A 20,958-nucleotide genomic window follows, 5' to 3' on the forward strand; every position below is an offset into this window, starting at 1 on the left:
GTCATTTGTTTCTAGGTATTTTTTGATTTCCTCTTTGATATCTTCAGTGATCTCTTGGTTATTTAGTAGGATGTTGTTTAGCCTCCATGTGTTTGTATTTTTTACAGACTGTTTCCTGTAATTGATATCCAGTCTCATAGTGCTGTGGTCAAAAAAACATACTTGGTACTATTTCAATTTTCTTAAATTTACCAAGGCTTGATTTGTGACCCAAGAGAGTCTGTCTATCCTGGAGTGTTCCATGAGCACTTGAGCAGAAAGTATATTCTGTTGTTTTGGGATGGAATGTCCTATAAATATCAATTAAGTCCATGTTGTTTAATGTATCATTTAAAGCTTGTGTTTCCTTATTTATTTTCATTTTGGATGATCTGTCCATTGGTGAAAGTGGGGTGTTTAAGTCCCCTACTATTATTGTGTTACTGTTGATTTCCCCTTTTATGGCTGTTAGCATTTGCCATAAGTATTGAGGTGCTCCTGTGTTGGGTGCATAAATATTTACAATTGTTAAATCTTCTTCTTGGATTGATCCCTTGATCATTATGTAGTGTCATTTGTCTCTTGTAATAGTCTTTATTTTAAAGTCTGTCTTGTCTGATACAGGAATTGCTACTCCAGCTTTCTTTTGATTTCCGTTTGCATGGAATATCTTTTTCCATCCCCTCACTTTCAGTCTGTATGTGTCCCTAGGTCTGAAGTGGGTCTCTTGTAGACAGCATATATACGGGTCTTGTTTTTGTATCCAATCAGCTAGTCTGTGTCTTTTGGTTGGAGCATTTCATCCATTTACATTTAAAGTAGTTATCAATATGTGTGTTCCTATTACCATTTTCTTAATTGTTTTCGCTTTGTTATTGTGGATCTTTTCCTTCTCTTGTGTTTCCTGCCTAGAGAAGTTCCTTTATGATTTGTTATAAAGCTGGTTTGGTGGTACTGAATTCTCTTAGCTTTTGCTTGTCTGTAAAGGTTTTAATTTCTCCATTGAATCTGAATGAGATCCTTGCTGTTTAGAGTAATCTTGGTTGTAGGTTTTTGCCTTTCACCACTTTAAATATGTCCTGCCACTCCCTCTGGCTTGCAGAGTTTCTACTCAAAGATCAGCTGTTAACCTTATGGGGATTCCCTTGTATGTTATTTGTTGCTTTTCCCTTGCTGTTTTTAATACTTTTTCTTTGTATTTAATTTTTCATAGTTTGATTAATATGTGTCTTGGTGTGTTTTTCCTTGGATTTATCCTGTATGGGACCCTCTGTGCTTCTTGGACTTGATTTACTCTTTCATATTTTCTCCATTCTATTTGCAAGATTTTAGATCATCTTTACTATCATTACTCTGAAATCTTTTTCCGGTAGACTGCTATTTCCTCTTCATTTGTTTGGTCTGCTGGGTTTTTACCTTGCTCCTTTACCTGTGTATTTCTGTGTCTTCTCATTTTGCTTAACTTACTGTGTTTGGGGTTTCCTCTCTGCCGGCTGCAGGTTCGTATTTCCCGTTGTTCTTGGTGTCTGCCCCCAGTGGCTAAGGTTGGTTCAGTGGGTTGTGTAGGCTTCCTGGTGGAGGGGACTGGTGCCTGTGTTCTGGTGGATGAGGCTGGATCTTGTCTTTCTGGTGGGCAGGACCACGTCCAGTGGTGTGTTTTGGGGTGTCTGTGACCTTATTGATTCCCTTGTATGTTATTTGTTGCTTTTCCCTTGCTGTTTTTAATACTTTTTCTTTGTATTTAATTTTTCATAGTTTGATTAATATGTGTCTTGGTGTGTTTTTCCTTGGATTTATCCTGTATGGGACCCTCTGTGCTTCTTGGACTTGATTTACTCTTTCATTTCCCATATTAGGGAAGTTTTCAACTATAATCTCTTCAAATATTTTCTCAGTCCCTTTTTTTTCTCTTCTTCTTCTGGGACCCCTATAATTCGAATATTGGTGCGTTTAATCTTGTCCCAGAAGTCTCTGAGACTGTCCTCAGTTCTTTTCATTCTTTTTTCTTTATTCTGCCCTGCGGTAGTTATTTCCACTATTTTATCTTCCAGGTCAGATCTTGTCTTTCTGGTGGGCAGGACCACGTCCAGTGGTGTGTTTTGGGGTGTCTGTGACCTTATTATGAATTTAGGCAGCCTCTCTGCTAGTGGGTGGCGTTGTGTTCCTGTCTTGCTAGTTGTTTGGCATAGGGTGTCCAGAACTGTAGCTTGCTGGTCATTGAGTGGAGCTTGGTCTTAGCATTGAGATGCAGATCTCTGAGAGAGCTTTCACCATTTGATATTACGTGGTGCTGGGTGGTCTCTGGTGGACCAATGTCCCGAGCTCAGCTCTCCCACCTCAGAGGTTCAGACCTGCCACCTGGCGCTGTCAGCCACCTGGCCCGGTACTTTGGGAGTTTCTTGCCTTTTGGGAAGTCTGAGGTCTTCTGCCAGTGTTCATTAGGTGTTCTGTAGGAGCTGTTCCACATGTAGATGTATTTTTGATGTATTTGTGGGGAGGAAGTTGATCTCCACGTCTTACTCCTCCGCCATCTTGAACCTCTCCTGTACATATATTTGCCCTCAATAAATTACGAGCCTGAGAGTTACTGTGTCTGTTTAATGTTGTTTGTTGGGAGGGAATTTGAAATCCTTGGTGGATAATACTGGTAAGAATTGAGATTCAAACCAGAGGAAGGGGAGAAAGCAAGAATGGGAGGAGATGACAGGGATCACAATAATCCATGCTTACCGGCTACTAAGCGAAGTCAGCTTCACACACACAGATCAGGAGTCAGTCCTGAGCTCTCCAACCCCCACAGATTATTGGTTTGTTATATGCCAGGGTAAGAGTTCTCAAACAGCTAGTCCTTAGAATCACCTTGGGCACTTGTGTAAAAATACCAGTGCCCAGACTTTACCCTAGACGTGCTACCCTTTGGGAGATACTCCTTTATATTTATGAAAGCTCCTTTGTAGACACAGAGTTACGGAATTTTGCTAGAGAATGTTCTTCCAGCCTCATCAAAGGAATAACATACCTACTTCAGGACCTTTGATCTCAGGCTATAAACTTCCAATTGACCTGACTAAATATGAGTCTATAAGCCATTACACACAGCCATGTGAAACCAACAGGAATCAACTTTCCAACATTCATATTCCCCCCAAAGTTCCCACCTTAGTATTGTACGTGTAGGATATTCTTTATGAATGATTACAATTTGATTGAGACAGAGCTCCCCAAAACTTCATAGATTTGTCAAGGAATAAGATTAGGAAAGGTAGCAACTAAGAACAGTAAAATAGTAATTTGGTGGATGCACAGAAACCATGCCTAAAAATACACTGTCAATTTTAGTCATTTACAGTAATTATGTTCTATAAATTCACCATGAACACTGAATTAGTGAATTCTAAACCAATGCTCCTAGAGGGAAATGCAGGATTAGGTTCTTGAGAGCCTCTGGTCACAATACTTTCATCAACCAATCAATACATAACCTTGGGGCTCCCCTGGTGGTTCAGTGGTTGAGAGTCCGCCTGCCGATGCAGGGGACACGGGTTCGTGCCCCAGTCCTGGAAGATCCCACATGCCGCCGAGTGGCTGGGCCCGTGAGCCATGGCCGCTGAGCCTGCCCGTCTGGAGCCTGTGCCCTGCAACGGGAGAGGCCATGACAGTGAGAGGCCCGCGTACCGCAAAAAAAAACAAAAAAAATACATAACCTTGTTTTATGTGTATTTCTGTCTAAAGGCACTTAATTTAATATAGTTGAGTCATTAAAATTGAACTCATGCCCTATCACTTGCACCTAAACAAAGCTTAACTAGTACACATACTTTATCTGTGGGGCACCTCATCCCTCTTGTACTTAGTCACACTAGACAACACTGCAACAGTATGCTTAGGGACCATTTTAAACAGCAAAATCACCAACAAAGAGCACAAAAATGTGAAAAACATGGCACTAAATAGATCATAAAAAGGACACTTGTTTACTGTATGAGAGCTGAAACAATAAGACGGAGCATGAGAAACATTGCAAGGCATTAGGAGGTGCTAACGTTCCTCCCTCAGCTGGGAACGTGTGCATTGGGCAGCTCAAATGTGTCACCACTCTGTGCCAGTGCATTCAACTGTGACCGCACCACACGCATTGATTTGGGGGTTACAAGTGAATTTTAGTGCGTAGGCAAATTTGCAAACAGGGAATCCACAAATAATGAGGATTAGCTGTATTTTGAAACTGTATTAAAAGTACACAGTCGTTTTATAAAACCTGTAAGTCTTTATAATAAAGATGAAGAAGGAAAAGTTCAGGCATAGGAAATTGGATCAAAAGTGTAACCTACTATTCCTAGCATGGCTCATGCATACGACTTTTTTCTTCAATTCCTTTCTTTGTCTTTGGATGGAATAAAAGGGCCATAACTTCTTTAAGGCAGAGACTGTGTCTCATTTAAAATTGAATTCCCAGCATCCGGCACAAAGCAGGTATTCAGTAAATGTTTATTGAATGAAGGAAGGATCAGGCAAACAAATAGGAGCAGGTGTACTGAGGTATGTATTAATCTTCCAAATCAGACCTGACCCTGTCGAACGTCAGCACTGATGGTGTTGCTCACGGGCAGATGGTCAACAGTGTGCAGAGGGCTGCAGTGGACTTGGTAAAATTGCCACGTCTCCTTCAGTCTCTCCAGTTTCCTACCCTTATTGCCCATCACTAGGGAGTAGTCCAGTCCCAAAAGAGGCAGTGGGTGACCCAAATGATTCTTTAGTTTGCAGAAATTTTTTTTTTAAAGGAGGGAGGGGTGACATTCTGATGTTTCCTGCCTTCTTGGTTATCTGCCATCAGTTTTCACTCTCCCCAAACCAGCTCACTTAGATCACCAGGAAATAAATGCATGGAAGCAGCACTTATTTAGAAGTTTGATGTCATATACATGTGGCACTTGGTGTGACTTGGCATACAGGTCTTACCAGTCCCCAGGCCTGGGGGTAAACCAGTTGTCCATTTCTCTCACTTCTACTCTGGAATTTCATCATTGCTAAGGAAAAGCACAGAACTGTGGTGGTTGTCTCTGTGTCATACTTGTGGTTCCCAGCCTCAGTGAGACCCGTGGTCTTGATCATCTTTTTGTTCTTCCTGACTGACTCCCTACCCCATGCTTTACAGTGCCTGCTCCCAGTAAGGTCCACCTAACCTCTTACTCCAGGCTGACTTTGTCTCCCTGCTTTCTCTGTATTTCTGTTACTTCCCCTTCCTTCTCCAGCTGCTTTCAGATCATAGAAAGAAGTGCCCTCCTTTCTATGGCCGACCTCTCCACTTGTATTTTTGGTCATTTTCCCTCCCACATTCTTCTAGCCTCACTCAACCAATGATCTGCATCCTTACCCCTCCACCCCTTTGGTGTCTTTATAGTTGATTCATTTAACACATATATATTGAATGCCTGCTGTTTTTCCAGGCACTGTGGTAGAATGTTGTCTGCATGGTGTAATGGTGAATTAAACAGAAATAGTCCCTCCACTTACAGAACTTACAGCCTAATGAGTGAAAGTAACTGTAATTAATGAGTCATAAAACTAAAACATAAGCAGTGAGAGGACAGTGAAGGGAAGCTGTGAGGCCTTGTGGTGAGAAGTGGTTGGGTTAGTTTTTGTAAGGGGGTGGGGGGCAGGAGGATATGTTTGAGGCATTAGAAACAGCTTGTGCAGAAGCCCTCAAGTAGCTAGAAGTGCTCATCAGAGAAACTGAAAAACCAGCTGCTCACAGGGGAAGGGATAAGGGATAAAGCACACGATGGAGGGAGGGACTGTTTCCAGCAGTTTACAGACCATGTAAAAAAATCCTCCATATGCCAGCTTTCTGGGTCATTAACACCTCTGCTTTTTTCTGTTTCCTTAATGTCTGTAACAGTGCTTTTACCTCTCCTGTTTCTCTCTCATTCTCTGGCTTTGCCTGCCACTGTAATACAAGCCTTCTACAAGCTACATGCTGTATGTCTTTTCTTTTTCTCTACCCCTATCATTTCAGATATTACTTTGGTATTTCAGATGTATCAAATTCTACATCCGTAACTTCGACTCCTGTTCTGAATCCCCCAAGTGTATTTCTAACCGCCTACTAGAAATTTCCACGTTCACGAAGGTGTCATTCTGGAATCTCTGGTCCAGTGTGCCCAAAACCAAATCCACTTTTAAAAACCTGATTTTTTTCTTCTCTACTCCAGTGTGTTACGGAATCATCATCTACCTTCACCTTTAAGGAGTTCTCTCTTGAAAGAACAGTCAAATATCGGGGATTTTACAGCATAAAAGTCTGTTTTGGTAGAGTTCTATATGAAATGCAGGGGAGCAAATAGAAGTGGCCCCTGACCCAAGCTTAATGAGGTCAGGAAAGGCTTTCCAGAAGGGTTGATTTCTAAATTGAGTTTTATGGGAGGAAGAGCATTCCAGGCAGACTGAACAAATATGAAGGCATGGCACACAGGCCACCACAAATATGTCATCATGGCTGGAGCCTAGGCTGCAAAGTTAAAAAGAGAGAAAGCTGAACCTGAACGAGGAGACGGGATCAGAAGATCCTTGTATGGTATGTTAAGGAGCTGGATTTGATACTGGGGAGCCATTGGAGGATTTAAAACATGGAGGATGGCATGATCAAATCAGTTGTTTCAGAAGCTCATTCTGTAAGCTCTGAGAAGGAGGTGGGGGGGGGGGGTGGCGGGAAAGCAGTAAAATAAGACCAGGAGAGGCAGTTGCAGCAATCCGAGCCAGCCATAATGAGAAAGTAGGATTTGGTGAGGAAATCCCTGTGAAGGAAAAGGAGCAACCTCGGTTTCTAATGTGACCATCAGTGTGTAAAAGCAGAAGGGCACTTCAGCGTAAGATGCTCTGTGTGTAGTGCCAGTGCGGCAGCCAGGGCGCTCGGGAGAGATTTGCTCAGAACTCAGGCTTGCGAGGTAGTTCTGATGAAGATGGATGGTTCCAAGTGTATTTTCAGAAAAACTGCCTTATTTACAAGATTTGCTGAAAACTAACGATTGCCAAATCATTTTGAAGAAAACTGGAGATCCAGGTTCGGGGTATTGATTTGGAAGTCTTTAGCATAAACATACCTGTCTAATCCATGGGAACAGAGGAGTGTACGGAACTAAAGGGTAGAAGGCATTGAGGAGCGCCAGTTTTTTTAAAGAGTGCACTGACGGGGAGGAGCCTGGGACGGAGATTGCTGGAACCAGCCCTCCAGCCCCTACCTGTGGAGGTCTCCACGCTCCCATTCTCCAGTCTTTACTGCACCATTTACCTGCCTACCAGAGGTACCTTCCTAAAATAGAAACCAAGTCGTGATTTACCAGCTCAGAAATCTTAGCCGATGCTATATTTGTTTTTGAAGTCCAAATCTCTTAATTTTGTTTTGTTTTGTTTTTTATTTTTTGTTGTTTTTTTGCGGTATGCGGACCTCTCACCGTTGTGGCCTCTCCCGTTGTGGAGCACAGGCTCTGGACGCGCAGGCTCAGCGGCCATGGCTCATGGGCCCAGCCGCTCTGCGGTATGTGGGATCTTCCCGGACCGGGGCACGAACCCGTGTCCCCTGCATCGGGAGGCGGACTCTCAACCACTGCGCCACCAGGGAAGCCCCAAATCTCTTAAGTTTTAATCTAGCTCTCATCCCTCAGAGATTGAACAGAAGTTCGGACCTACTTTTCCTCATCTCTCAAATCACCCTCCCGAGTATGCTGCCCTGCAGACGCCAAACCTCAAACCTCTGCTTACCCCGTTTTCTCTAGCTGTATAGTTTTTGTGCTACGCCAACTATCAGAAATGCAGTTTATCCCTTAGGAGACAGCTAAATGCGCCCTCTTCTGAGAATCCTTCTCCAAAGCCTCCGGTTGCAATTCAAGACTTCTGTTCCTTTATATCTGCACATTTTTTTTTCCTTTATCATAATGTGGCTCTCCCTCTGCCTTGTTGGTTGTCTCCATGCCTTTCCCTGTTAGAGTATAAGCTCTTGGAGCCTACTTAGCTTTGTATCTCCAGGGCATGTAGCACGGTGCCTTGCCCCTAGAGTGGCTTTCCGTTAAGTATTTATTATTGTTGTCGTTTTTAATTGGCATAATTCGTATCCCAAACTACAAATCATGAATCAAGATGAAGGCCTTTACTTTTTGTTTTAATATACTTATAGAAACTGCATCTTAATGCAGAGGAATATTTTGTCCTTAAGGAAAAGCATAATTGGAGGATTTAGCGTCAAATACAACTCAAATAATCCACAATAAATTCTAAAATCAAAGAATCAACAGCAAACTTGTATGAACATTTAAAGTCATAAAATTATGCTCCCAGAAACATAATTTTAGCAACAGAGAAAACCTGAAAGAGCTTATCTAGTCGAGTGGTTTGTAAACTCTCTCCTCTGTAGAGCCCTGTTCCTCAGGGCTCTGTGGGGTAGGTCTGGGGAGGCCAGGTTTGCCAGACCACCAAACCCAGCTTCACCTAGAGAAATTCTCCTTTTCAGTGTTTGTATGTGAGGCTTTCAAACAAAATTGTATTGAAAATGAGTTTTGCTTTTAAATCAGTTTGAAAAACAGGATTGTAAACCTTCAGGCTACTTCTGTAATCTTGGTGACTCTGGGCCTCCATTTCCTCATCTGTAAAATATAAGAATGGTGCTATGATAGTTCCTGCTTTTATTCTGAGCACCTCCTGTACATTTTCAAGTAAGAAAAACACACCTCAAGAGAAGTTAAGTGGCTTACTGAGGCCACACAGAGAGTTAATGACAGAACCGAGATTCGAATTTAACCAACAGCCCTCGTTGTTGGGTTTTTTTTCTTTTCAATAAAAATTCCTACAAAGTGGGTATAAAAAAATTGCAGATATTGATTCTTTGGAAAAGGTAGATATCAGGAGGTATATACATAGCTTTAAAAATAGAGCTCTACTATATCATAAATTTGCCTTATTTAAAGCTGGTGTGCTACTGCAACAAGCATAGATTGAACATTTACTTAATTTTACATTCATTCTTCAAGTTTATAGAAATATTTGGGGGAGTTATTTGCATGGCCCATTTCTCTTTCACAAAGTTATTTATGAGTTGTCTCTTCTTGGTAAATCTCCATGTAATCACTGGAGGCACTGAAAATCATTCCATTAATCATTCCTTTCATGTTTGTCTCACTGCATCTAAACTTAAAAGCATCACTACGAAGTTGTGAGGGTTTGGGAAGCAAGAGTCTCCAGGTTCTGATCCTTTCATTCATCTCCTTTGCTTTGCTCATCTTCCTCTCTTCATCCCCTCCTCTCCAAATCAAGGGTATCCATGAAGAGGAAATGAAGTCACAAAACAGCTGAGAGGTGTGTGTGGACAAGAGGGAAAGAAGGGCAATCATGCTCCTTGGCCTTGATGGGGGGGTGAGGGTGCTTATGGGCTGATTGTCTCATAGCCTTGGGCTTTTTTGTTTAAAGATAAAGTGAAACAAAACAGCTCACAGAGACACCTCCTTCTTCCCCCTCCTTCTGCCTCCATACCCATATGGCGCGCTGCTGCTGAGACCAAGGAATGAGTGAGTAAAGGTGTTGAGAAGTGAAGTGTTGGTCCTAGAGAAATAAGTGTCCTTTTATAAATCAGTGTCAAGACTTTGTAATGTGGATCTCCTACTAATTTGTGATTCATAGCATTTGAACATAGGTTAAGCCAACCTTTGCATCATGAAAAAGGACTTGGATATGCCGCTACAGTAATGCAGTAACACAGTAGGAAACAGGGCAGGAACCATGTTTAACCTGCTTAAGACAGACTTCCTGAGGACATCACAGCACCCATTTCATATGAAAAGACTATTAGAAGCAGGTTTGGTAAGACCTGAACGTAGTAATATGTTGTTACTCATTTGTCAGGGTCACAACAAGAAAGGAAAAGTAACACTGACTTAACAGTGATGTATAATTCAGTCTGACTTCCCTTCCGTCAACCTCTGGAGTAGACTTATATTCTGATTAGAGCCATTATGTTGGGTTTTTTTAATCCAGTAGTTTTACAACATTTCATATACAGTTGGCCTTCCTTATCCACGGGCTATGCATCTAAAGAGTCAACCAAACATGGATTGAAATTATTCGGAAAAAAAATTCCAGAAAGTTTCAAAAAGCAAAACTTGAATTTGCCATGCTGGCAACTATTTACATAGCATTTACATTGTATTTACAACTATTTGCATAGAGTTTACATCGTATTAGGTATTATAAGTAATCTAGAGATGATTTAAAGTATACAGGAGATTGTTAGGTTATATACAAATACTACACCATTATATGAGGCACTTTAGCATCTGCAGATTTTGGTATCTGTGCAGGTGGGAGTGTCCTGCAACCAATCCCCCTTGGATACTGAGGGCCGACTGTATATACATGTATTTAAGGTAAGATGTTGCTCTTGCCTTGGGCAAAGAGAGAGAAGTAATACTTAGACCATGTAAAAGAAACATCTGACCTTTAATCTGATGGCTGTGTTTGGAATTTATTTTATAAGTCTGGGGAAAAAAGCTGAAGAAATTCAGTTACAGTTAATGCTTTCTGAGAGGTTTTGATGGTTTTCTTCTGCTCTATGGGCTTGAGGGCAGGTAGACTATTCTGCAGTCTGCATTAGTCCTTGAATTTAAATTTTCTATGTGTTTGTACTTTTTTCCCCAAACACATTTTAACTGAGTCAGATCATCATCAAATAGTTGAGAAAAATCCGAGATTGGTTCTTTAGTTGTTCTTTGAAATAGGCTCACTTACTACAACATTCAGGTTTTGCCACTAAGTCTCCTTGCCCTTTAACTCTTGTTTTCATTACATGCTTGATTTAAAGCTATATAGCCAGCCATAATATTACATAGTTATGGTCCAGAGAAGTACAAAATCCTCTTGAAATCTTTATGATAAGAAAAGTAATACTTGTTTAAAGGGACTCAGTGCCAAATCTTGCTGAAATCTGATTGTGAAGGAGGAAATCCAAAAAGGCAAAACAAGTTTCAGTAGAGATAAGACTGGGACAGCAGTAGTTACTCAAAGAAGTTAAGACTGAGACAGTTGTACTCCTTGTCTTTCATATCATTTTGGCTTTTTGTTTTCTGCAGTTTTAAAATTTTAATTAGGCAGATATGGTATATCTCTTTCATTTGTATGTAATTCAAAACTTTAACATAGTAGTGATTTATATTTTCTGTGAATTTTAAGTAGATCCTTTCCATAACATGTAATTATCTGTTAAAAAAAATTTGCAAGTCTGTCTTATAGCAAGATTAGGTTGATTTCTAAACTACTGTCTCATATCAACTACCATTTTCCACAGTATCCTTTCATTTGGAATTAATGTTCAAACTCTAGAGGAACCGTCTAACACTCAGAGTATAATCTGGCACCACTGAAAGTGCTTATTTGATTTTCTCATGGAGGTGCCATTAATAAAACAGATATACTAAGCAAATTTTGTAGAAGATTTAAAGAGCTTGCAGATTCAAAATTTTACACATAGTTCAGTGAGTAACACCATGAAAATACAATGTACTGACAAGATTACAAAGGAAAGATGCAGTGTTGAAAGGTAAATTTAGAACTTAAGTAATATAACATAGTATTACTGAATTAATGTAGGCTGACTTACAACTGACTCTCTTTGCCACACACCTGAAAGCTCACTTTATTTACGAAGAGCGCTTAACCAATCTGGAGAGCTGTTTACTTGGTTTTCCGTGCGAGTGAATAGACACCTGTGATAGACATGCTGATAGACACTTGTGTTCAGAACAGGCATGCTCTCTCCTCATTCATCCAGTTGGTGGGTTTTCAGCATGTGAATATTGCCTGTGTTGTCTTCTGTGATTTGTGACTTACTCTTTGTTCTTCTTTCACAGCAGTCATTCAAGTCCCAGGATTTCAGACTGGGCTCAGAGTCTGTGACACAGTAAGCAGCTTTTCCTCCTAAATAATTTGCAGTGATAAATAGTTGTGTTTTTTTTTTTTAAGGACAGTTTCTCCATTTCCCTCTTCATAATACCACACTAAAAAAATTATGAAATGCCTATTTCGAGGCATTAAAGAAAAAAAGCAAATACCCAGGACATTATCATTGTATATGTCTTAGAAATGCCTAAGGCAGATGAGCAATTTTTGAAGTATTTATTTTAAAAGATCTCTAGGAAGTTTTTGTATTTTTTTTGATACTTGCTATATTACTTAGTAACATAAATAGAAAATCTCTCTTACCTCAGAAAAAAAAATACTGAAAACCTTTGCAAAGCACTTCTCAATTTTTATCATTGCAGATGATTTTGTACATAATTTGAAGCCCTGACTTCATAGTCACACGTCACTAGCAAACTATCACGTGAGTGTAACAACCTCGAACAGCTCAGGTGTCTGCTGTGCCCTCCCATCCCACCGCCACTGTCCCCACATTGGGTGCATGCCTACACACATGTGCACACAGAGAATCCCTGCTGAATGTCCTTCAGGAAAATATTGGGTTGGCCCAAAAGTTCAGGGGTTTTCATAACATCGTACAGAAAAACCCGAATGAACTTTTGGGCCAACCCAATATTTATTCGTTAACCCTGCTATGCACTTTGACATTTTGAAGAATATGTCTCTTCCAGTCCAGAAATTCTGATTTAAATGACACTCTAATTTACAGGAATTATCAGATAAAACCGTGCATTATTTTATAATATTTCATTCTACAGATGAAAGACAAACAGAATTTTTAAATGGTATTTAAGAGTCACAGAATCATGACTTAGAAAATCCCTTAGAAATTCTACATTCCCTCTGTTTTACATTCAGGAAAACTAAGAGGAAAGACCTTGTGCAAATGTCACAAGGCACATTTATGTCAGCGCTTGAACCAGGCAAGACCTAAGTCTCCTGGTTCTCAGACCACCAGGGTGTGTGTGTGTTTGTTTTTTGTACTATATTCAGTGTTATTAGGCTCCTTGGTAAGATGCCATTTTGTTTGTAAGTTTAAAAAATCTTTCTTTTTGAGAGATAAAATTATATTGATGATTATATGATTATATATAGCCCTGTATTACATCAGAACACAGTCACTCACATTATCACATTTGAGTCTCCCCATTTCCCTGCAGACCATTGCTCTGACCCCTCTTTTGCATGTGGAGAAACATGATCTGAGGGCGGTAGTAAGAGGCAGAGCCAGTACCAGAACACAGATCCTGTGTTTCCCAATCTGCTGTTCTTTCCATGCTTTCTCTCTGCCTGTCACACGACACAAATACACATCCCAGGTCTTTCAGTTTTTTGTTTTTGTTATATCTGCCAGGTATGTTTTCAGTTCCAATCTCTGAACAATTGAAATTTTACATAATAGTTGATAATATAATAACTGACCCTGAGGAGTATACTCAATGACAGATCACCCGCGTAAAAAATACGCTGGAGCTGTGAGGACAAACCCTGTTTCAACAATCAAAAATGACCATATTTTAATACATTATGGGAACTGTCCTCTCTATGAACATTTTTATAAAATTTTTTAGAACTTTTATCTAATATGTGAATGAAAGGTTCTGTAGTCACTCTGACTACTTTGGATACGTATTTTCAGGTGGCAGAGAGATCCACACAATGCTCTTCAGATTAAAGTTCAAAAAAGCCTCAGAAACTATCCCAGCTTGTTTCTAAGGCTGTCAGGGTAGCTTGGCTTCTCTTTTTGAACATAGAGCACTTAAGAAGCTTCTGAAAGTAAATTTTCATGAGAAGTTCAGATATGTCTAAATGCTCAAGTTCATCTAAAGCCTTTGGGCTTTTCCCTGTACTCATAATTTCTTAGAAGTAAGGATGAATTAAGATACATTTCTCATGACTTAAGAACTGTAGGCAAGTTGAAGGTGGAAATACTATAGCCCAGTATGTCATTTCTTTATTTCTCTAATTTACTTAAATGAGTCCATTGTACCCAAGTAAATGGATAGAGCCTAGTTTTTTTGTTTCTTTGCAGCCTTGCCATTCAGTTACTAACATCTGCTCATTAGTTGGTTGACCAAACTTTGTAAATGAGCCACATAGGTCTGCCTCTCACCACTTTCCACTTGAATTTCTTGTCTCATTTATACTTTTAAATTTTTTCTCAGAAATGTCAATCACTTCTGTGCAAACAATTTTTACACATTTTAATAAAGCTATACTCTCTTATCTTAAAAAGATACCAAGAAGAAACTTTTATAGGTTAATTTAAAGGCATTTTCTTCAAAGTCTTAAACTTTTACCTTTTGTATCTCATGCCCCTGTGATGTTATGATCTGCTGCCTAAGTCAGTTTGTAATGAAGCTTCTACAAATATGTTATAATCCATAATTAGTATTAGTGTTCCCTAGTTACTAACATATTTTATCTTGAGTTTGTTGGGTTTTTTTTTTTTAAACATAGAATGTTTTATCTCATTAACAGGTTTGGTCAGAGAGAAGTTAATTCAGATGGTCAATAATATTAAAGGCCTTTATTTGTGAACACTCATATGTGAACTGAATGAATGAATGAATGAATGCAATCTCTTCTTAATGTAGTGCAGCCATAAGTGTTAACTCCAAGTATCTGATCTCTCCTCCACTATATATTTTTCCATCTTTATAATAATCCTATTCCAGACTTCTTCAATTTCTTCCTCTTTTCATGAGGAGAAATTAGTTTACCCTTTTCCCCTAAAATACCCTACTACTTGCAACTTTTTTTTTTTAGTTTCTTCTTTTGATTATTCACTTTTCAGCCTTTTTCTCCTCCTCCCATTCCCCACCCTTTCTGAAATCAAAATTATCCATTGTCAGGTGTGTGACATCACAGAGTTCCTTATATATTCTAAATATGTTCTTTATCAGATACATGATTTGCAGATATTTTCTCCCGGTCTCTGTTACGCCTTTTCATTCTTTTAACAGTAGCTTTTGAAAAGCAAACTTTTTTTTTATTTTGATGAAGTCCAGTTTGTCAATTTTTTTCTTTTATATATCATGCTTTAGTATAATATCTAAGAAACCTCTGCCAAAGTTACAAAGGTTTTCTCCTATGTTTTCTTGTAAAAGTTTTAGAATTCAAATTGGTTTCATATTTAAGTCTATGATCTGTTTTGTGTTAATTTTTGTATATGATGTGAGGTTTGGATCAGAGGATTCTGTTTTGTTTTGTTGGCATTTGGATATCCAGTTGTTCTAGCATCATTTGTTGAAAAAACAGCCATGCCTCAACTGAATGGTCTTTACACCTTCATTGAAAATCAATTGTGATTATAAGGGTAGGTCTGTTTCTGGACGTATTCTAATCCATTGATCTACTTCTGTCTTTACACCAGTAACACACGGTCTTGATTACTGTAGTTTTATACTATGTCTTGGAATCAGGTATTATTGGTCCTTGAGTCTTGTCCTTTTTTAAAGTCAGTTTAACTATTCAGGGTCCTTTGTATGTCCTCATCAATTTAGAGTAAGTTTTTCAGTTTCTACAACATAGGCTTCTGGAATCCCAACTTGTATTACCTTGAATCCAAAGATACGTTTGGGGAGAACTGACATGTCGACAGTATTCAGTCATCTGACTCATTAACATGAAATATTTCTCCATTTATTTAGGACTTCTTTAATTTCTCTCAACACTGATTGTTAGTTTTCAGCGTATAAGTCCTGCACGTATTTGGCTGATTTATTCCTGCATATCTCATTGGTAAACGGTATTATTTTTCAATTTCAATTTGCAATTGTTTGTTGCTAATTTATGGGAATACTACTAATTGTTGTATGTTGATCTTGTATCATGCTACCTTACTAAACTATCTTTTTAGTTTTAATAACTTTTTGGTGGACTTCACCAGGTTTTCTATATAGATAGTCATACATATAAAAGCCAGTTTAGCTTCTTTCCCAATCTGGATGCCTTTCCTCCCTCCCTCCTTATTGCCCTGGCTAGAACCTCCAGTACAATGTTGAATAGAAATGATGAGAGTATATATTCTTATCTTCTTTTGTCCTGAAGGGAAGTGAGTGGGAAAGCATTCAGTCTTTCACCACTAAGTACATCGTCATAGGTTTTTTAATAAATGCCCTTTATTCCTTCATTTCCTAGTTTGCTGAGAGTTTGTATCAGGATTGGATGTTGGATTTTTGTCAAATGCTTTTTCTGCACCTACTAAGATAATCATATGATTTTTCTTTTTAAATGTGCTAATATGGTAAATTACCTGGTTTTCAAATGTTAAACCAACTTTTCATTCTTTGAATAAACCCCACTTAGTCATGGTGTGTTATCCTTTTTATAAATTGGTGGACTTGATTTGCTAAAATTTTATTTGGAGTTGTTTGTATTTTGTTCAAGAGAAATATAGGTCTATAGTTTTCTTTTCTTGTACTGTCTTAGTCTGGTTTTGCTATCAGAGTAAGCTGGCTTCATGGAATGCGTTAAGAATTCCCTCCTCTTCAGTTTTCTAGAAGAGTCTGTGAGGATATGATATTACTTTTTCCTTTTGTAATTTCTATTTATTGATTGATATTCTTTATTTGATGAAATGTTGTTCCCATACTTTCCATTAGTTCTTTAAGTATGGTTTTCTTGCGTTCTTTGAATGTATTTATAATAGTGGATTTCAAGTCTTTGTCTAGAAAGTCCGATGTCTGGGCTTCCTAAGGGACCATTTCAGTTGATTGCTTTTTCCCTTGTGTGGTGCATACTTTCTTGTTTCTTTGCCTGTCTTGTAACCTTTTATTGAAAATTGGATATTTTGAATGATATAATGTGACAACTCTGGAAATTAGATTCTTCCCCCTCCCCAGGGTTTGTTGTTGTTGCTACTTATTGTAGTTGTTCGTTGTTTGTTAACTTCTCTGAACAAATTCTTTAATTCTTTAGTTGTAACGTGTTTGTCCACAGGAGTCTTTGCTCAGTTAGATTAGTGATCAGCTAATAATTGGAAACCGATTTCCTTAAACACTTGGAACCAGTAGGTCCCCCAGTCTTGCCAGGTAGGGGCTCAGTGTGTGCTGTGCACACCTTCAACACCCAGCCAGGCAGTTGATACCTCTGTCTTAGCCTTCACTTCCTGTTGGCATAGAGTGTTTAGGTCAGCCAGCGGTGAGGGCTTAAGGCCTTCTCAGGTCTTTCCTGTGCATGCACACAGCCCTACACATGTGTAAGACCTTCTAGACTCCCAGGACTAAGTCTGAGCTTTTCAAAACCCTCATGGACAGCTTATTCCCCCAGCTTTTCCTTTAAAGCTTTCAGTTAGTCTGTTGTTTGCCTACTGTTATCCACCGCTCAGGCAGCCCTGAAGTTAATTGTAATTGCCTCCCAGGGAAAAGGCAGGCTCTAAGATAAGTCAAATGCAGACAGCCTTACAAGTGGTGTCTTCCAGGAAACCACCAAATAGGTCAGATAATGACAATTCCTTGGGAATGAGGCTTTGAAAGAGCTCCAGCCCTGTTCTGCTCCTTCCAGTGGCTGCCAGGATGCTGGCTTTCACCATAAACGCAGGCTCTTCTTTTTCAAGGTACCCACAGAGCCAGACAGTGGGGAATGGGATAAGGTAAGTTAAAATGCCACAAAGCTCACTGTTCTTACCAAGTGTCAACCATTCTTCTTGAATAAACATTCTCTGGGTTACTACAAGCTATTGGCTAATTTCCAGAATCTAAAAAAGTTGATTCTAACCATGCTTGCCAGTTTTCTCATAGCTTATTTGGAGGAGAAATTTTTCAGAAGTCCTTAACACCACCGTTTTTACTGATGTCACTCTATTTCTTCTTCAGATGTTACGTAGACTCACCAGTAAAGCTATCTGGGCTTGAAGTATTCTTTTATGGAAGATTTTTAACTACAAGTGCAATTTGTTTAATAAAAGTAGAGCTATTAAGGTTATCTATTTCTTCTTATATAGGCATTGATCATTTGTATCTTTCAAGGAACTTGTCCATTTCATCCAAGTGGTTGAATTCCTTGACATAAAGTTGTTCATAATATTCCCTCATTATCTTTTTAATATTGAAAGAATCTGTAATAATGTTGCCTCTTTAATTCCTAGTGTTGATCATTTATTTCTTTACTCTGTTTTCCTCAGTCAGCCTGGCAAATGGTTTATCAATTTTATTGAAAAGAACAGCTTTGTTTCATTGATTTCTCTTTATTGTTTATTTATTTTGTTTTATTGATTTCCACTCTGATCTTTATTTCTGCTTCTTTGGGGTTTAATTTGTGCTTCTTTTTCTAGATTTGTTAGGTGGGACTCAAACTGTGTTTAGTCTAGGGCTAATTATTCCTCACTACTGATACAAATCCCTTTTGGATATTCTACCCAGTGCGTTCTGAGTTGTGAGGTTTTCCATCCTGGCTGATGGGAATAGGTGCTGTCCCTGGCCTCGGGAAATTTCCTCAGCTGTATATTCTCACCCATACTCTGCTGAATACTTGAAGAGAACCTTTGCAAGTCTCCAAGTTCTCTCACTATGAAGCTGTCTCCTCTCTGGTAGTCTGTGAACTATAGCCTACCTGGTCTCCTCAGACTCCTAGCGCTCACTCAGGGAGTCTGCCAGGCTCCACACAGTTTCCATCCCACTGTTCTGTGGCCTGGAAGCTCTCAAGGCAGTAAGCTGGGCAGTCATAGGCCTCATCTCATTTATTTTCCGTTTCTTGGGTATCACTTTCCTTTGTTGCTTATGATTCAGTGTCTTGAAAATTATTTCATATGTTTTGCCCAATTTTTTTGGTTGTTTTAGGTGAGCAGTAAATCTGGTCCCTGTTACTTCATCTTGGATGCAAGCAAAAGTCCAGATGTTGTATTTTTCAGGGTAGCTTTCTGTTAGATCATATGTACATTATGAGAAAGAAAAGGTGGAGAGGATCACACGGTCTGCTTTTCCCACAGTGATCAGGGAAAGCCAAAGATGTAAGATAGCATTTAAGTCTTAAAAACCATGTAGAGACAGGGTGAACAAAAAGAAAAGGACCTAGAAGTCAGAAGGATGGCAGGAGCTAAGGCACAATTGCATGAAAGTGCCTGGAATACCCTGAGACTAGCAGGATACTCTACAGGGTGGGGGAATGCACAGACCAAAATTATATATATATTTTTTAATTGGGCCTGCCAGCAAGATACACTCCAGGTCCACTGTGTCTGTAATCTTACCAGTTGCCCAAATGCAAAGATTTCACATAAATGTAGATTTCTTATTTCTTTTGAAGTTCTGGACCACAGCTCCACATTCTTTGCTGGCTTCCATACACTGGAGCTGAGTTAGTGGTCGCCTCCCTAAGATGAGTCATCCACTCTCCAGTTTACCAGGGTCCTGCTGTGTTATACCTGGCTTGCTTTCCTCGCTCTCCTTGTCACCCTGTCATCCACAGACATTTGAACTTTTACTTCACTGCTAAGGTGTAGGTTCCCTGGAGATAGCAGTAAGTTATCGATGCTTTTTGCTTCAGAACTCAACTTTTCCTTTCTCTCTCATCATTTTCCTCCTTTCTAGATGTACTTTATTTGTTCTTTCATCTTTGTGGCTTCTGACCCTTTTCCTTCTCAGTCATCTGACTTCATTTTACTTACTTAGACATCTCCATATTAGTCTTCTCGGGCTACTATAACAGTACCACCGACTGGGTGGCTTAAACAATGTAAATGTATTATTTTCATAGTTCTGGAGCCTGAAAATTCAAGATCAAGGTTCCAACAGGGCTGGTTTCTGGTGAGGCCTCTCTTCCTGCCTTGCAGGTGGCCAGCTTCTTGCTGTGTCCTCACATGGCCTTTCCTCTGTGCATGTGTGGAGAGAAAGAGCTCTCTGGTGTCTCTTCCTCTTCTTATAAGGACACCAGTCCTGTGGCTTAGGGTCTCACCCTTATGACCTCCTTTAACTTTAATTACCTCCTTAAAGGCCCGATATCCAGATATATTCACTTTGGGGGTTAGGGCTTCAACCTGTGAAAGAATACAGTTTAGTCCACAGCAGTCACTGTTCAGTCCTCCTTATTGCCTGATTTTGAAATTCTTGTACCTTTTTCAAGCTCTGTTGTGATGTCTCCCACCATTCCTAGACATCCTAGAAAGGGGACACTGCCTTCCATTCTTTGAATTTCCCTTTTTTCATTGTTTTTGTATTTTCTTTTTTCTAACATAACTTGCATTACTAAACACTCATCCACAAAATATTTGTTTTTATGTTACTGTTACTGTTGAACCATTTGAAAAGCTGCATTCCCCATTCCACAGGTCAGGATATCACCGTTATCTTATGCATAAAGTTCACCCCTTCTTTGTCAGTAAGGAATCTCCTGCTCTTTTACACACACACACACACACACACACACACACACACACACACACACACTTTCTTCTATTTAATTTGATAAAAACTTCCTGGTTTTTCCCAGGCAGCTAATATTTTTCTGAAAGAAGTAAAATTTATTTTATTCTTGTCCCTTCATACAGTAAAAAGGAGCCCAACCAGCTAAGGTTTATTGTCTCTACGTTATTTTCAGTGATTCACTGCTGCCCACCCACATATATAATCACGCTCATATCATCTGTCGAATATTTTTCTCTCAGATCCTCCCATTTATCTCCCCTTTTTGTTCCCACTGCCACTTCCCTAAATCCGACCCCCATCTGAGCTGTAGCAGCAGTTTTCTCACTGGCTCCTTGTCTCCAATCTTCCTCTCCTGCAGTTCTGAGGTGGGCAGAGAACAGAGCCTTGAGGACCGCAGACACATCATGGATATGCAGGGGAAGAAGAATGAGCAAACCGGCCGGAAATTCACCCTCATAGAGGTAAGAGGAAACCACAAGACAGTCATGTCACGGAGTCAACAGGAAGGTTTAGGAAAGGCATGGTCAACAAGGACAAATATCAAAGACAGCAGAAGTAAAATAAGGACTGAAAAATGCCTTTGGGATTTGCAACCAAGAGGCTGTTTGTGACCTGGGAGAAGATGGTTTTGAATGGAGGGTCCTGGAAGCATGAG

The 20,958-nt window shown here is 39.5% G+C and overlaps 1 protein-coding gene across 4 annotated transcripts in view; it reads left to right on the forward strand.

Moving 5' to 3' along the window:
* Positions 1 to 20,739, forward strand: part of AHI1 (Abelson helper integration site 1) — a 194,821-nt gene extending 174,082 nt beyond the window's left edge. Inside the window, exons 26-29 of one of the 4 annotated variants that reach the window (XR_003681424.2) lie at positions 9,283 to 9,324; positions 9,436 to 9,533; positions 11,868 to 11,917; positions 20,662 to 20,693. Coding sequence is in view for 1 of the 4 variants with exons in the window: in XM_024122533.3 (XP_023978301.1) it covers positions 20,662 to 20,667 (6 nt within the window). In the remaining 3 variants the exon portion in view is untranslated. Of the gene's footprint in view, positions 1 to 9,282; positions 9,325 to 9,435; positions 9,534 to 11,867; positions 11,918 to 20,661 lie in introns of those variants that run through there. The other 3 variants (XR_003681426.2, XR_003681425.2, XM_024122533.3) reach the window with 3 other exon arrangements.
* Positions 20,740 to 20,958: the final 219 nt, after the last annotated feature.

This window comes from Physeter macrocephalus, chromosome 10 (assembly GCF_002837175.3).
Source record: "Physeter macrocephalus isolate SW-GA chromosome 10, ASM283717v5, whole genome shotgun sequence".
Taxonomy (NCBI): domain Eukaryota; kingdom Metazoa; phylum Chordata; class Mammalia; order Artiodactyla; family Physeteridae; genus Physeter; species Physeter macrocephalus.